At 37.8% G+C, this 18,247-nt stretch overlaps 2 protein-coding genes across 6 annotated transcripts in view; one reads left to right on the top strand and one right to left on the bottom strand.

The window, feature by feature from the left end:
- Nucleotides 1-210: 210 nt before the first annotated feature.
- MFAP3 (microfibril associated protein 3) lies at nt 211-18,141 on the bottom strand. Of its 3 annotated transcripts, none has more exons than XM_004482603.5 (3): nt 18,020-18,141; nt 8,684-9,147; nt 211-4,481 (listed from the first exon to the last, which is right to left on the bottom strand). In XM_004482603.5, the coding sequence occupies exons 2-3, from the start codon at nt 8,976-8,978 to the stop codon at nt 3,694-3,696; spliced, it is 1,083 nt and encodes a 360-aa protein (XP_004482660.1). In that variant the 5' UTR covers nt 8,979-9,147; nt 18,020-18,141; the 3' UTR covers nt 211-3,693. The 3 variants fall into 3 exon arrangements, with proteins under 3 accessions (XP_004482660.1, XP_004482659.1, XP_071066938.1); XM_004482602.5 differs by having other exon boundaries at nt 18,052-18,140; XM_071210837.1 differs by lacking the exon at nt 18,020-18,141 and adding an exon at nt 13,109-13,160.
- Nucleotides 18,120-18,247, top strand: part of FAM114A2 (family with sequence similarity 114 member A2) — a 63,924-nt gene continuing 63,796 nt past the window's right edge. For 2 of the 3 annotated variants that reach the window (XM_012521232.4, XM_071210835.1), the window contains exon 1: nt 18,142-18,197. The gene's annotated coding sequence lies outside the window, so the exon portion shown is untranslated. Of the gene's footprint in view, nt 18,198-18,247 lie in introns of all 3 variants that reach the window. The other variant, XM_012521231.4, reaches the window with a different exon arrangement.

The following is an 18,247-nucleotide window of genomic DNA, read 5'->3' as shown; positions in this document are numbered from 1 at the left end:
AATCCTTGGCCCTGGTACCTTAAAAAAAAAACATACAAAGAACAAAAAACATACAGATGCTTAGTACATATGTATAAAGTTGAAATGGGCAGCCATGGTGGAATCCAAGTTTGAATCAAATTTATTCCTATTTAAAATCATTTTCTAATTGTCACACAAAAAATATAGAACATTTCAGATGAATGAAATATAGTCCACTTAATAATCAAGTACATTTCAAGTATGACTTTTATTTTTAAAAAAGGACAAAATTATAATGCAAATATTATTAAAATGTGGGCCACTTAAACATCATTTGAACCATGCTAAATAGCATTCATTTACTTTTACAAAGTGTGTTAATGACAACCTAGGAGTTTATGTATAAAGCTGAGCATTTTTAATATTTCTGTTCTAGAAGAGAAAATATTGTGTTCTCTTACTGATGATTCAAGAAACAATGCACTTGCATTACAGTCGCTGGTGTGTGGAGACAAGGCTAGCACCCATGACTGGCTGAGCTCTAGAAAACAAGCATGCAAAGCTCCCATGCCTCTCTGGGACCCAGGAGACAAAAATCTCATTTAGGGTTAAACTACATGCTGGGTATGTTGAGGACTGGACATATGTGGCTCAATGGAGCTGGGAAACTGAAGGGAAAGCAGATATTGCCTTGATCTTTCACAAGTATCCCAGGCCTGCAACTCCTAAGTCAGTCATCAAGGTAGTTGGTAGGAACTATAAATGCTTGCCAGGCCTGACTCAAGAAATAAACCGTCAGCTCAAAAAATGCCTGTCTAAAAGTAAGGAATCTATAAAGATTTCTAAACATTTATTTTTGGTAAATTTATTTCACAAAACTACCACTGCATTTCATAAGGAAAATAAGGTTCATTAAATCACAATACAAGACATTTTCTAATAAGATAATTGCACTATTTCAAATATATTTTGTTGGGCAATGGGATTTTTCAATAACTATAACATCCAGTGAAACAAAAGGATATTTACACTACAGCTACTGTCAAAATACTTTAGACTGTAGTATATAAGCTCAAAAGGTTAAGGATTCTACAAAAATTTAACACAAACTGTTTATTATATAAGAAGAGTATGTAATTAGATACGGATAATATTAACAAGTGTGGTTTTCTTCCTCTTGAAAACTAGCTTTAGGAAGTACCAACTCTGATTAAATTTTGACCTACTTTGGGAAGCAGACATGGCTCAAGCAGCTGAGCGCCCGCCTACCACACGAGAGGTCCCAGGTTCAGTTTCTGGTGCCTCCTGAGAAAACAAAAACAAATAACAAGCAAAACAAATGTAAAAAATAAACTCAGGGAAGCCAATGTGGCTCAGCGGTTGAGCACGGGATTCCCACATATGCGGTCCTGGGTTCAATCTCTGGCCCACAGTACCTCGGGGAAAAAAAAAAATTCTTTTTTGACCTGCTTTAATCCCTCATCAATGGCACCATTACCTACAACATTGAAAGGTAACCCGTTACTTTGGTCACCAAACTAGTCACTTTTATATTTCCATAATAATTCAGGATATACTGGAGTAGCCTATATTTATTATACAGTATTGTACAAACATAATTTTCTTCTATATTTATTTCTTTCAAAGTCCTATTTCCCAGGATTTGATCATTAAATGCATCGACCTTAGGGTTCCAAAAACACTTCCATTATGAGATTATGGGGTAAAATTATACTCTTTATTGTACCAAGCTACATTCCAAGAAATGATACAAAACCTGCTACACTCATTTTGAAGATCTGAGAAATATTCAAGGGGCCCCAAAGGATATTTAAAATTTTTAATTTTTCAAAGGCAACATTGTAGGAAAGGGTTAAGTACTCTATAATCTAGGATATGTTCAAGAGCCCTTGCTCTCATAGCTAAATGTATGAAAACAGTTTTCCTTAAAGAAATACAAGGTATGAGCCAAAGCAAGCTTTGGCTAAATGATTGGTAGCTTTTGTTTGCTCTGGGGGTTTCCATGGAAACAGCCTGAGACAGAAAAGGCAGTATTATGATCTTTATCTGTAATGCCATCTGATAAAACTGTACATGGATTCATTCGTGCTATCCAGAGCAGAGGTATTAGTTCTGATAAACCTGGACAAAGGGAGGCATGAGTTCTAGCTGTCCACGCTTTGAATTTCCTGCTTTTCTCCATTTGAAACCTTAAATTCCAGATAAAACCTCTTCTGAACATTTCCCTCAGGAACCTGTGGTTCAAGTAATGCTTCAATAATCAGAAGCCAAATGAAGAAATGTGAAGCACCAAATAGTGCTCCACTGCCAAATTCTTAAAATTATATGACACCAAGCTTCCTGTAGCTAAAGAAATTCTGAAATGTATTTACAATTACATTATATCAGATCTCTGCCAGACAAGAAATGCTATCGTGTTTATTATACACAGCTGAACTGTTGGCATCACTCATAATTTCTCTCCCTTCATGTTTAGATCATTTACATAAAGTGTAACATACCACACACTATTATCTAATCTAATCCCAGGTTACTGAAGTCTCAGAAAGGCTACAAAAGCAGCCCAAGCTTAGGAGACTGTATCTGAAGTACACAAAAAGTAAAAAAAAGTCCCTCAACACCAACATAACAAACACATGATAAGGAGGCAGGCGACCATTAGCACCATATTTAAGACCACAGAGGGGAAGAGAGTTGACGGAAGCCTAAAGAGGAATCCAGCTCTGGGATTTTCCCTGAAATGGGGTACCAAACATGGAATCCACTTAGAGAGCCTGAGAAATCTTACCTACAGATATGTCAAAATGCATGATTTGCCAGGGACCGACAACTTGACATTGTTTCTCATTCTAAAGGCATTGAAGATATTACTCCTTAGGAACCAACTGCTCACTTTAGGAGACTGACAGCTTCAATGACCTGACTGATGCCTCAGTAAGTTAACAAGACATGATATACCCCCAAATAGGATAAATTTACTCGTGGAAAGTAGTTTGCTAAGAGGAATTGGCTCTCTGATATCTGCGTAACAACAGACATCCACTATATTGAAAAGATTCATCCTTGAATTGTTGCACATTCAATTGTATACTCCACAAGGCAAAATAACAGAAAAACACCCACACCTTTATGCATTATAGCATTGGAGTGGAACACTAATTCACAGAATAAAGTCTGTTTGGTCCTTTCCATAAAAGGAGACTAAAAGTCTAGGGAAGGATTTACTTAGAGATATATTGAAGATTTTGGCAGCTTAAAGGTAAGGAATTAAGACGTTATAGGACCAGAGATGACTCTAGATACCATTTACCACAAGACTCTCATCTTGCTGATGGGGAAACTGAGACCTCAAGGTAAGTGCTAGACCTAATCAATGGAAGTATCATGATCAGAAGTGAAGCCAAGAGACTCTTAGCTTGGTACATCCCCCATCATGCTTACTTCTTAGGCTTCTTTCAAAATTAACATGAACAAACAAACAAAAAAACAACAAAAACAAACTTAACATGTATCACTTAATCAAGCTTGGGGAACGTGACTAAGAAATATCAGATAGGAAAAACACTGCATTTTTACAGGATTTTGGCAATTCATGTTCTGATACGCTATTAACAAGGGGGAAAACTCCAGTCATCTTGTGGTGAAAATAAAATTTCTTCCAAGAAACAGGTTCTTTTTCTGAGAGCTGTTTTTTGTCGGAGCTGGGATAGCTCACAGCTGGCAGTTTTCATATGCCCCATCTTTGTAGTTACATTCGGCAGAACCTACATCATCAGGAGGGCTGAAATGACTGCCATCTTGAGAATCTGTATCAATACTTTTGGTCTCTGACTGAAGGTGGACAGAAACCTGAACGGCTATCTCCTTGCCTTGTTCATTCAGAGAGCCATCATCTGAATCTCCTCCTGGTGAATTACTCCGTCCCATCTCTGGGTTAATGACATAGATGCCGCCATCAGCATTCAATGCAGGTCTCTCTTTAATTCTTTCTCCCATGTCGTCAGGATCATCCACTCGCACAGCCTCAAACATCTCCTCAACAAAGGCCCGGCAGTTTAGAATAAGGGGTGGAAGAGGAACGCTTCTTGCCAGTTCTTCAATGTAACGAGCAAACTCCATGGTCTTAAACTGTGTGACTTTGGCAAGCTCCAGAGTCTTGGCTGAAGTGATGATGGGTATGCGTTTTGCAATCTCAAAGGCCTTTTGAAGTTTCTCAGCCCCTTCCGTTCTGAAGAATTCATTGATGGCCTTCTCGGTCTTTCGAAGATGGCTACTCATCATGCACAACCGTGTGACATTCAAGATGAGAGTGATTGTAAAGGCAATCAGGCAAACAATCATGTAGTAGATACTCATGTCTCCTGAGGTGAAGATAACGCGTAGGGTGACAGAGTAGGAGGCATGAATTGGAGATGTAATGAAGCATGTATAGAGCCCACGGTCATCAAAGTCTATGCTGGTGATATTCAGGAAGTTATCAGAAACCAACCATTTTCCACCTATTAAAGAAAAAAAATCTCAGTAAAAAGAATATGACTAAATATGCTATCTTAACAACATTCCACCTCTTCATGAAAGTTCTATTTGTTTAAATCATGTAAAAAAAGGCAGATTATAATTTCCAGAGTCAGAATCTAATTAGGCTGGAACTTAAAAAGGAAATCAAGATCTTCCTTCTTGACACTAATGATTATCCTAGTCACCTTTTTACTGCTAGATGTAAAAAGTCTTTCAGGGAGAAAGGTATACCATGGTAAATGACTTTTGTTTAAAAAAAATGTTTTCTTTTACGTGTGTGTCTATACTGCCATGTCTACCTCTATGTTTTCATAAACTAAAAGGATATGCATTCCAAAGAAACCAACACACAAAACAACAACAGTTATTTCTGGAGTGATGGTTTATGAGTAATTTAAATTTTCTTTTTATCTAACTGTGTGTGCTCACTTTCCATAATTTATATAATAAGAAGCAACTTATTTTTTAAAAAACCTAACAATCTAATGCTGTTTAATTAATAACTGGCTAATCTGGCATGGCTTGCACATATTCATTTGTTTTGTTAGGAAAGGCTTGTTGATGGATGATCATGATTTTCTGGCAAAAGTTAACTGATGCACAAGCTAAAAGATGTGTCTCAGAAGTCAGTGTAAATGAACAGCTTGGCAAAGAGAATAAAGTTGCCCTTAAGATGCTATGCTTCTGTTTTAAACCTAAAACATGCTGTCTCTTTTCCATACATGAAAGTATCTTTATTCAGGGAACACATACACAAAAGTATATCAATAGGAAAAGCAAAGTGTACTGACTACCTGCCTTGATTCAACATCTTTCAAAAACTTGGCTCTGCCTTCACAATTTTCACCTTTGTGGAAAAGTCCCAGAGTACTTTGTGTTTTAACTATGAAAGCCATTTAAAGATGGGAAGGACGGGCTAACCTGTGGTGTGAATTCCAATGGCTTGCAGTGGTGATCCAGGGGAGGCTGGGTGACTGCTTGTTAAGCATCACCTGAGTGCCCAATCTTCAAGAGCACTTTCATTCCTGAGATTCTAGGGTTCTGCATAGTTTTATAGGCACATAAATTAGTAAACACTCTGGACTGTGCCCATTTTTATCATCATCAAAATTTACTTACATTCTATATTTGATTTTAGAGCCAACATTTTACTAATGTAAAAAAGAGAAAAATATTTAGCTATGAATATAGCCATTATTCCATAAGCTTCTGTTCTATAAACATGAGGCTGTGAAAAGGACACCCTATGAACCCATGATATTATAAACTATAGACTCCACTTACCAACCATGGCACTACAGCCACAATCTAAACTCTCTGGCTCACTTGCTGATAATAACTCAAGATTTATGAACCTTATACTAGAGACTTACTCTTTAAACTCCTCTCACTTGAAAATCTTAAAATGTAATAGTTTTCCAGAGTTGCTATTGAAAGCATCAATGATAGATATTAGTGATTTCCAAAGTAAAGGCAATCTATGAAAATGAAACTGCCACTCCGGGCTAGTCTCATAGTAACATAAGGCTTTGTTTATGCAAATAGTGTGTAAACTGTATCGATCACATGGATTAAATAACTTAAATCTCAGTTGTATTTGATTGGGACCTTGTAGAGCCTGAAGAGATAAGAGCATTTCAGTTGGTCCCAAATGTGGAATCCCAAATCATGTTCAAAATACACATTCTGGGCACCTCTCTAGAGATTCTGATTCCATAGGTCTGTATTTTTAACAAGCTGATATTTAGCTCAGTTTTGCTAATTTGTTTCATTCCAGGGTAGATGTCAAAAAAGGAATTAGAACAAAGTGCAATATAATTGGGTGAATGAATCTGAGGAGAAAAGAGAAGGCCACTTGAAAAGGTGGTTTGGGTGAGATAAGGAAGAAGAAAGGGATACTTCTGTCCCACAGTAAGTGCTCAATAAATTTTTAATCAGGTAACTGAGTGAAAGAGAAAATAGGGTGGGTTGTAGAAGGGCAAAGAAGAATGAGGGAGAGGAGCAAAAAACAAGAGAGTTAGCTTAGCTTTTCAAATCTTTTTGACAACTAATTTCTAGGTTCACTGAGAGCAGATGGAAGATGAGGCCCCTTATCATTTCCATGCTATTTCTATTGAACAGTGTTTCTCAAAGCATGGTCAAAGATCAGAATTACGTAGAGTGTTTGTTATATAAAAATTCCTGAATCAGACATTCCAGTGCAGTGCCTGGAAATTTGCACTGTGATGGATAATTCTGAGGTATTTCTACCTCTTGAAGTTACACTCATAAAGAAATCCCAGATATGTGGGAACTAGATAACAAGAGATCAGACTCACCTAAATTATTTTTATGGAATAGATGTTAGGTTCTAAAACAGTACTTGTATTAGAAATATAATCGAAGACACAAATGCAAGTCACGTATTTAATTTCAAATTTTTCAAATAGATATTAATTTTATTATTATTTTTTAGGAGGTACCAGGGATTGAACCCAGGATCTGGTACATGGGAAGCAGGTGCTCAACTACTGAGCAATATCTACTCTCCAATGAGAGCTGGTTTTTTGTTTGTTTTTAGGAGATTCAGGGACTCAAACCTGGGACCTCATATATGGGAAGCAGGTACTCAACTATTCGAGCTATATCTGCTCCCTCAATAGATGTTTTAAAAAGTAAAAATAGGTAAAATTTCAATAATATATCTTAGTTGGCCCAATATTTCAAAAGAATTATTTCAACATATAATCTGCATAAAAATTATCAATATATTTTTTATATTTAAACTTTTCATACTAAAGCTTTGAATCCTGTGTATATATTATACTTAACAGCATATCTCAATTCAGACTTGCCACATTTTAAGTGCTTGACAGCTATATGTGGCTAGTGATACTATATGGACAGTCCAGCAAAAATTAGCCCTAAAGAAAAAATTTTCAGAAGGCCCTATGTTGGCCACAATAGCATAGCTGAAGTTCAGATTAAAAAAAAAAAAAAATTAGTATTTTAATTCTGTTTAAAAATACCTCTTGTTTTCTTTGATCTCTTTATTCTGGAGTCACTTAAATTTAGGCCAGACTATTCTTCCTACAATTCAAACTTTTCAATCCATTTGTTACCGGTTACTCTGCTTATAGAAGGTCAAAATGTTTAGTGTATATTTCTGAAGGAAATAATATTTTCTTCTTTTTCTGTTTTCCACCCTACTAAGAATAGCCAAATATGTTTTATTTTTCAAAAGGATAGGCTATCTTTCTAACAAGAAAGATAAGGATGCTTTTTCTGAAAGTGTAGCATGTGGAGTTTCCAGAATATAATCTTTATCGCACTGGTTTTTCATAATGATTTGTATTTGAGGTGCTCTAATTCAAGTACTGGTCAAAAAGATATAACAGAATACTGGTTAAGGAGATAGTAGTCTGGATTAAGATATGTTCACAGACTATAAATAGCAAAAATAAAAACTTGCCAAAAAAGTAGACGTTGGTCACATAACCATTAAGCTTATGTTATTTTTTAGGACTGACATACAAAAATGTCAGAGAAATGCTCTGTACATATCTCAGGTACAGAATAGAAAAAAGAATGAGCTGGAAGGGCCTACAGGGCCTCTCCTCAGTACCCTTCTAATTCTCAGAGAGACTCAAAATTTTCTTCTGCACAGACCTACCCTCATCATAAAAACATCCTGAATTTTCTCCTGCATTTTTAGTAACTCACTTCAGACAAAATTTATTTTTCGTCATTAATACATTTATGTAAGTCTAAATGAAACCCTTCTTACTGTAATTTTACAGGATCACCCCACTGTACTTTTCACATGGTAAGTCTAGGTGAATGGTGCCCCTGGCATTGTGCAGCGTACAGCATGCACAGCTGTACATAGCAGCCCTGATGTAGTCTACCTTCAGTGAAGAAGGAAACCAACTCATCGAGAGTAGGAAAAATAGGTTACTGTAATAATGTAAACAGCTTTTTAATTTAGAACTATTCTTTATTTTTTTCTTCTTCTGCTTAGGGAATTATAATTATTTTGCTTCTTCTGATAGGTACAATACTTTGGGCCTTTCAAAAATTTTAACTATTGACCTCGGCAATGCATCTTCAAGATTTCTTGTATCTAACACTCCTCCGTAAAACCAAGAAGACAGCACTAACAGGAAATGAGTAACCGTGATTAATTATACCCTAAAACAGTTACCTCTGCCTCTGTCATCCAGTTGCTGTCCTTTGGAGTTGTACCAATGGATATCTTCATAGTTGTCGACTGCGAGAAGACACTCTATTGAAACACTGGTTCCCTCCTTGGCTATGATGACATCATCACCTGAGTGGGAGTCTGCTGAGAGTTCAAAACTTGGAGGAAATGATGTATTGTAAGAGCTATGATTTGCTACTAGTGGGACCATTTGGTTGAAGGCTACATCTTCCAAAACAAAAGCAGATGGTACAATAACACTCACCACTAAAGTGAATAAACAACAATGTGGCTTCATGGGAAAATGGGTGAAAATCTTATTTAGATTTAGAGAACTCAAAAACTTCTATAGTTTAACAAGATCACAGTGGGAAATTTATTGCTTGGTACTGGAGTTTTCTGAAAAAGTGGTAGATCCAGATGTACTTTGAAGTCTTCAAGATTAAAAGATGTGTGTGGAGACCAACCTAAAAGAAAACCAGATATAAAGTTTAACCCACCAAGCCTCATAATGGAGTGAAAATGTGTATGTTCTAGAAATGTGAGAGTGATGCGAAATTGATTAGAATAATTGGTGCTGACACCAGCAAGCTGAATAAAAGTGATATATACAGAGAATGCCATCTAAAAGTCTCAAAAAGATTGGGAAACGGCAGACCTACATTCTGGTCCCTAGCTTTGTTACTAACTAGTATATGACTGCATTCTCTCTGGGCTTCTGTTTTCTCATCTGTTAAATGAGGGACTGGATGAGACAATCTCTAAGGATTCTTCCAGTTTTGAAATGCTAGGGTTCTATTTTACTCTGACAAATTCTATGCAACAGGGAGCCAATGTAGCCTAAAATATTTAGCTTAATGAGCTTTTATTTCAACCTGCTCCATTACCATCTGTTGTTATATCAATAATGTAAATCAAATGGTACATCATAATCATAATCATGGAGCTCAAAATTTCAGTAATTCAAGTACATAGATATATTAGATATAAATAATGCAGCATTTGAGGTTTTTTTTTGTTTTAACATTAGAAATTGCACTTATTGCACATGCATAAATAGAATTATTGACCTTAGAGGCTACAGAACCTCTGTATTGCAAGAATGTCAGCCAAAAGAATTTTTCTTTAATTGCTTCTTCAATACTGAGATGAAATACTTACAGTATATTTAACAGTTCGTAAAAATACCAAATTTCCACCTCAAAAGTCTATAAAATACACTATGGGAGGAACTGACATCTTAAGTATCTAGGTGGTAGAAATGCAAATATAAAACTACAGAGGAAGAATGTCAGAGAAATTTAAAAGAACAACAAAATTTTACAAATAAAAAGCAAAACAACATTGTAGTGTATGAGTCCATGAGATTATGATTATTGTCTTGGTAATGTGATTCCCCCTTTTAAATCACCAACTCTCAAAGAAAATCTTCGACTTCTTTTTTTAAGCCTTGCTTTACTTCTTGTAAAGGCCCAATATAATTAGGTTTGGGAATGATATTTGATAAAGAATGTGACGGAACTTTAAGTGAAGAATGTTACACAACAGGGACATAATTATTCAAATCAACATGCATTTACAGAAAGGGACAATGCCAACAACTTCAAAAGACCTTAAAAGTACCTATTAAGAATTGCATCATGTTCCCCTAAAAAGACACATTCAAATCTTAATCCGAGTTCTTGTGGGTACAAACCCATTTGTAAAATAGAATCTTTGGAGATTAGTTTAAGTGTGCACTGATTTGTGAATAGGATCATCAAGTCTATTTAGGGGAAACGTGCTTCAAGCAATTGGGCTCCCGTCTACCATATAAGAGGTCCAGGGTTCGATACTCAGGGCCTCCTAGTGAAGGCAAACTGGCCCGTGTGGTGAGATGACCTACATGCAGTGCTGCCTGTGCAAAGTACTGCCCCACGCAGGAGTGCTGCCCTGTGCAGGAGTCTTGGGTCATGTGGAGAGCTGGTGCAGCAAGATGATACAACAAAAAGAGACACAGAGGAGAGAGAATAAGAGACACAGCAGACCAAGGAGATGAGGTGGTGCAAGAGAATGATCACCTCTCTCCCACTCTGGAAGGTCCCAGGATCGGTTCCCAGAGCTGCCTAATAGGAATACAAGCAGACACAAGCCCACAAAGCAAATGGACACAGAAAGGAGACAATGGAGGGAGGGGGGAAAATAAAGAAAATTAATAAATATTTTTTTAAAAAGTATATTTAGATGAGGCCAAATTGAATCAGGGTGGGCCTTAATTCATATGGCTGAAAATTTTTATAAGGAGAAGAAATCTAGACAGAGACACAGGCTACTGTGCAGAAGTAGATGCCAGAAATAGAAGTCAGAAGGAGAAGCCATGTGACAGAAGCAGGGATGCAAGCCAAGGAATCCCAAGGATTGTGGCAAGTCAGCACACCTGAATGCTACAGACTATGGGAGAAAGCATGGCCTGTTTGAGACATTGATTTTGGATACTTAGCCTTCAAAATAGCAAGGTAATAAATTCTTGTGGTTTAAACCACTACTTAGTGTGGAATTTGTCAGAGCAGCCCTGGCAAAATAACACACTGTCTAAAGCAGGGGTTCTTAACCTTTTTTGTTCCATGGACCCCTTTGCCAGTCAAGTGAAAACCATGGACCCCTTACTAAGTCCGTACTATACTGTGTATTATTTAATAAATATATCACACCCACACCAACACATCCCCACAAGAATTTTTTGAATTTAAATTCAAGCTCATTGACCCCTTGTTAAGAACACTTGCTACAGAGTCTCCCAACCAGGCTGAATATCATAATCACCTGGAGAGCTTGTTAGAACAATAGATTCCTGGGTCCTCACCCTGGACCCAGTATATCATAACTCACGGTTTGGGGCTTGGTTGGAATTTACACCTTTTAATTAGGGTCCTGAGTGATTCTGAGATAGCTGGTCCATGGACTACCATCCAGGGACCACAAATATAGTTCCTAATTTCCTCTACAACATCCCTGCCTAATGGTGGTCCAGACTGTTTGAAAGATCCAATAACATTCCATTCTGCACTGAGATTATACTGGAACAGCCTAATCACAGACATCTGATAAAGATGGGGTAGCAAAGAGGTACAGAGTACTGACTCTAGAGCCAGATACTTTGGATTTGAATCCTGGCTCTGACTCCAACTAGCCTTGCAAATTATGTAAATGATTTCATTTCTCTGTGCTTCAGTACCCTCACTTTAAAATGGGGAATATAATCGTACTTTTCCTCACAGGACTATTATAAGGTCTGAATAAGAGCGGATATGTAAAGCACAGAGTCTGACAACAGTAATCACGGAAAAAGTCATTATTTTTGATTGTTCTTCCCGTTATTGTGCTAAAATCTATACCTGATAGTTAAACCATTGTTTAAGATAAACACTTTTATTCAAGACTATCGAAGCACTCATTTAAAACACCATTATTATTTCAATCTTAAAACTTAAATTCAACAATTTTTTTTCCAGTGCAAATTAATATTCTGCAATAATATAGATTAAAGGAATGGAAGGAGGAAAGAGGGTGGGAGACTAGAGGGGAGAATGGGGAGAAGAGAAAGACTCACACATGCCGCTCTGGCTTCCAACAGCATTCTATTTCCTGGCGCCAATATAACTTTTTTTTTTTTTTTTAAAGACATAAGCATCTTTATTCCATTTTATTCAAAATTAAAACCACAAATATGAGACTCACTGTACAAACAAGAACATGAATGGAAAAATGGTTAGGTAGGAAAAAACAGGTTTGAAAAATGATAAAGCAAAAGTGACTGAACTGTGGCTGTGGCTATTGCTACAGGGCAATCCCCATCACAGGTCCAACGCCTCTCTTCTTTACACACTGGGGTGTGGCAAACGAACTGTCTATGTGGCCAAGATCTGTGGTCCCTGTTCTGTACAGAGCCCAACCATTTGCCTGTACTAGCTGAAGTTTAGAGAAATCTATGAGTGGGGCTAGAAAAACACTGAACACCCTTAAACTGCTCTTAGGCCAAAGGTGGTACACTGATAGCCTGGTACACTTATTTCATGCCAGGAGAGCAACAGGTCCTATTATATTCTTACAAGTGTGTAATCAATTAAGGCAGGCTCAGCTTGGGCACATCATATTCATACCATGGCATCCTAAGCACAAAGAACTTCTGAGCTGAGCTACATGCACAACCCATGTACAGATAAAAGGATACTGAAGAATAGAGAGAAAACACCAGCAGAAGTATGTGTCCAAGGTGAAATCAATAGAAAACAAAGCAGAGAACCAATTGTACACAGGAGTGCTGGCTCACGCAGGAGTGCTGGTGTGCTTGGAGAGCTGGTACAGCAAGATGATACAACAAAAAGAGACATAGAGGAGAGACAATAAGAGATGCAGTAGAACAGGGAGCTGAGGTGGTGCAAGGGATACCTCTCTCCCACTCCGGAAGGTCCCAGGATCCAGGATCGATTCTCTGTGCTACCTAAAGAGAAGACAAGCAGACACAGAATACACAGCAAATGGACATAGAAAGCAGACAGTGAGGGCAAAAACAATGAGGGAGGTGGTGGTGGGAATAAATAAATACATCTTTAAAAAAAGATGTGAGGGCAAAAACAATGAGGGAGGTAGTGGTGGGAATAAATAAGTAAATACATCTTTAAAAAAAGATTTCCCTTTTCTTAAGTCAGTGTAAGTTTTCTGGTACTTGGAACAAAAACTGCATTGATCACAACATTCTACACATTCTGGCCTAATGATTTTAAAACAGCTCAGCTAAATCAGGGTCCATCGTGTGCAAGATGACATACTGGGTGCTACTAGATGCTCAAATGAATTAGCGCCTCAGGAATTTACAAACTAGTCTGCAAGGAAAGAGCAGAAACATCTAAATATACAAGACAGAGAAGTGCTGAACAGAAGTATAATTGTGCTGTGAAGGCAAAAAAGAAAGAGGAATTTATAAATTTTAGGAACGTAATCCGTTTGTAAGCTTGGGACTTCCCATAATTTCATGCCTGTTATTCTCAACGCAGCAAGTGACATTTGAAGCAAAAGAATGAATTAAAAAATGAAAATAAAAGTGCTGCCTTCCTGTAAACAGCCAAAAAGGGATTTGCTATGCTGTGGATGAAGTTACTCAGTTGAATTTTATATCACCTTTCTTCAACATTAATACGAATAACAGGTAAGTATGACAGTCAAGTTTAACTCAACTCCTTTTTCATCTTTTAGGGATAGTAGAATGTATCGTGGGATCATGAACACTTAGGAATGTTGACGATTTTACCCTCAAGAAGTATTCTGTTTCTTGATTAAATTATTAAGATAAAATGAGAAAGAAACAAAAAGAAGAGTCTATAGCTCTCATCTCTAACAGATTGCCTTGTTACTGTTCCTGCCAAGTTCTGAGAAAAGAAACACTTCCATTCGGTTCTAGTTCTCAACAGAAGTAAATAAGGAAGTAATGTGGCTGATTTCTGTTTGGTGGCTCAATAGTAAGCTGGCTGAGGAAACTGCTGTTTGCAGAAGTAGTTCTGGAATAACTCAAAGGGGGGAAGCACTGATTTCCAGATGGTATTGTTTTTTGCTCCAATTAGAGTGGCATATTTTTTTTTTAGAGTGGCATATTAATTGTTTCATTCTCCAAATTAAATGTGTTTTCTGCTGTATTTATGGCTCAGCCACTCATATTTGCCTGCATTATCACACTTGGAAAACAGACACACTCCCATACACCCAGAATACAAATAGTCAAAGTGGTGCTCTGAATAGGTAAAGGGGGAGAAAAAACAAATTCAAAGCAGACTGTTAGCACTCCCGTTATCCTCTGCAAAGAACAAACATAAAGCTGTTCTCCTTATTCTGAAACATTATTATAGGGATCTGTAAGTTTTAAAAGGTTAGTAATATTCAGACAGAAATCACCATTTTGAGGGTCATTTTTTTTTTCTTAAGTTTCTAATTAAAATGGCCCTCATACTCTCTACAGCATCCTAGAGCCATCATGCACCTCATAACCTGGTAAGAGGCATTAAGGCAGTCTCAGTTCTAACTTCAACATATTTTCGGGCACACTGAAAATATCTTTCTAAGCCCAGGATTGTTTCAGGTATACTTGTGATTTTTATATTTATTGTCAGAATCATTTGCTGAATAGCTACTGGATGGAAATAACAGAGATTGATACAACAGGCTTAGATTTATAATCTCCCCACCCAAGTTTATTTCTCTAAAGTTTGAAATGTCCTCCAGTATCTCAAATTCAGTATGACTTAAACAGAATTTCTTGATCTCACTTTCAGATCTACATGTCCATCCACACAGCTTGGATGAGAGCAACAACAGTTTTGCAAGGTCAAAATTATAGGATCATTAAAGTTTGCTGGTTAAAAACATAAAATCTCTAGTCAGATTGCCTCATTGCACCCTTGTGTGAGACCGTGGGCTTACTTGGTCTTAGTTTTTAAATCTGTTGAATAGGGTTATTCAACAGATTCTATATCTGTTGAATAGGAGTAAAGACCTCATAGGGTGTTTGTGAGGATTAGACGAGTAATGTGTGTTTTTATTATTATTTCACCTTATAGATGTTTTCCAATTAAGTCTTATTGTCTCTGCCCTAGGTCACAGTCCTTCTACTTCACTTGAGTACCCCATATTTCTTTAATTTCTAAATGGGTTTCTTTAACTCTAGTTAAGTGTTTGACATATCCCAAACACCAGCTCTCTCAGAATTGGCCCTAAACACAGATCCAAGCCATTCATAGCAATTTAAAAATCTATTGGTGACTTCCCACTGCCCATGACATAAGCTCCAAATTCTGCCTGGTATCCAAAATTTTCTAGCAATAGGTTCAGGAGGTAGAATGGAAGTTATTAAGGCCCAGCAGTGCCTGTATGTTCAACTGCTTGCTGAAAGAATAAACGGTTTTCAGTTACATCTCTATCACAAGTTGGCTAGGACCTACTCTAGTGGTCTTTAGCATTCTCATCTGTACCCTAACTATCCTTATCAATTCTTTCTTTGCTTAAATCCTATAATTTTGCCTGCTTCTTTGCCAAAGCTCAAAGTTCCAACTATACTTGTTTTACTCTCCTTCTTGCCAAATAACTTCCCCACCAATATGTTCCCGTGGAAGTTCTAATTTCCGTACAATATCCAACCCTAATTTCACTTTATTCAAGAAGCCTTTACACCTATACTTTCACCTCCATCCTCTTATTTTCAGCTGAGTGTCTTTAACTCTGCCAACTCTTTAGTACACTGAAAATATTGTAAAACTTACCAGTTTTCCTCTTCTATCAATCATCTATCTGTTCAAAAGACAGTAAGCTAACGGATGACAGTCTAAAAACTTCTCAGTCCTTGCTGTTGGGCCACTGCCTATGGCAAATGCTGTGCTCAACATTCTGAATTCAGACACCCATCAATTTGGTGGTCAGAAATGTGCCCGCTGCAAACTTTTTTCTCCTTACTTTTAAAGAGTTTCAGGCTCTGGAAACTGTTAATGAGAGGTAAAGATTAAGATAAAGAAACATAGATTTCTTTTTTAAGTGGAGAATTTGATCTATAATTGTTTTTTCTCAAACTGAGATTTTTGGATCACCTATGTTAAATTAATCTGTGGCTAAAAATGCAGATTTTTTTGTCCCACTCAGACTCACTGATCTCTATGGGTGAAAAGTCGGCATCTGCATTTTTAACAGTCATTCATTTTGAATGACTTACCAAATCACGCCCATATTTCTTTTGATTGTCATGACAATATTTATTCCACAATTCCAAAGTATAGTGCAAGGACCTCTTGAGGGTGTGTGTGTGTGGTGGGGGGGGGCAGGGGAAGTCCCTGAGACTTTTTCAAAAATATTTCACACTACTACTAGGATATTATTTGCCTTTTTTACTCCCATTCTCCCATGAAATGGTGTGAATTTTCAGGGCCTACATGACATCACAAGAGAATGTGTGCAGAAGCAGATAAGAGAATCTACCTGTCTTCTATTAAGAAAAACATTAAAGAGATTTGTAAAAATATAAAACAATGCCATTCTTCTCAATCGTTTTTGTTTAGGAAAACATGCTTCGTAAAAAGTTATTTATGTTTTCATGTAATGAGTATTATTTTTAAATGAATTGATAACTGTTTTTGGAAATTTGTTTTGATATCTAAAATGGTAAATATGAATATAATCCACAGAAACAAAAACTCTTAGGTTCTCAATAAGTTTTAGAAGTGTAAAGGGATACTAAGACCAAAAAGTTTGAGAACTGCTACTACAATGATCATAAGTAGCATTTTAAAGATGTGAAGATGAAGCCACAGTGGCTCACCATGATTCTATTCTTAAACCCCAAGTTTGATACATTTTCCATTGCAAAAGAAAATCAGAGAAAATTATCCATATTATATTCATCCCGTTTTTTTGAATACACATTTTTAACAGGTGTTAAAATGTGATAGGTGATAGTGACATTTCTAAATTTAGAGAACTACATCAAAAGTGATGGAAAATGGCTTAAGGGTTTTAGGAAGTGACAATTACATCTATTATATAAAGATGATAATTCTGAAGGCACTATATGGAGGTGAAGCCCCGAGTTCTTGAAAGTGCAAGTCCCTACACCTCTGTGGGACTGAGTTTTTCACTTCTGCCTTTCGTGGCTCTGTCAGTCTGGGTGTTATGCATTCCCACTGATCAAGGGAAACTGAAGAGATGCACCTTTCTGGAGTAATCACTTTCAGGAGATTACACTTTCAGGAGTAATCTTAGTCATAAATCAAAGCCTGTCAATTTTCTGCTTAGAAACCTCCAAAAGTTTTCCATTGCTTGGCAATACAAGTCAACTCCTTGTCTCCTGGCTTATAGAACCTATCAGATGTGGTCCCTGCCTCTCTTTCGCCTCATCTCCCTCCATTCTTACCGTGCTCTTTTGCTCCAGCCACAGCGCCTTTCTCCTTTTCTTTGAATTCCCTCAGTTTATTCCCACTACATGGCCTTTGCACTTGCTATTCTCTCTTCCTGTTATGCTCTTCTGGATCTGGTGGCCTACTCCCTCACTTCGTTCTGTCACATCACCCTATTTAATTTTCTTGAAATCACTTCATACCATTTAGATAACTGTTGCTTGATGGCTTGTTTACGGGCTGCCGCGCCCACTAGAATGCCAGCTCGCCAGGAGCAGAGCTCCTGCCTGCTCCTTCACAGCTGCACCCTAGCGTTCAGTTTGTATTGCCTAGCAGATAGGTGGCGCTCGGTAAATACGCCCCAGGCCTTCGAAAGGATAACGGACCCCGGCCCACAAGCTCAGACTCACGCCTCGGCGCCCCGAGTACCGACCTCGCAGCAATTGCGACCGAACTCACACTCACCAGACCAACTCCGAGCTCCTTCCGACGGAGGCGGCTGCTCGACCAGGAAGTGATAGCGAGCGGGTGAGCCCGCCCCCGCGCTGAAGGAGTACTTCCGGGGCAGTAGGAGCGGCGCAGCGGCGGCGGTGAGGGTGGCGGCGGACTCGGTGCGGGGCTTCCCGGGAGGAGGTCGGAGGGGCGGTGGGGTCCCGGGGCC

The sequence above is a fragment of the Dasypus novemcinctus genome, chromosome 2 (assembly GCF_030445035.2).
Source record: "Dasypus novemcinctus isolate mDasNov1 chromosome 2, mDasNov1.1.hap2, whole genome shotgun sequence".
NCBI lineage: Eukaryota > Metazoa > Chordata > Mammalia > Cingulata > Dasypodidae > Dasypus > Dasypus novemcinctus.
The sequence above is the reverse complement of the archived record's forward strand: the minus strand, read 5'-3'. Positions and strand labels throughout refer to the sequence as shown.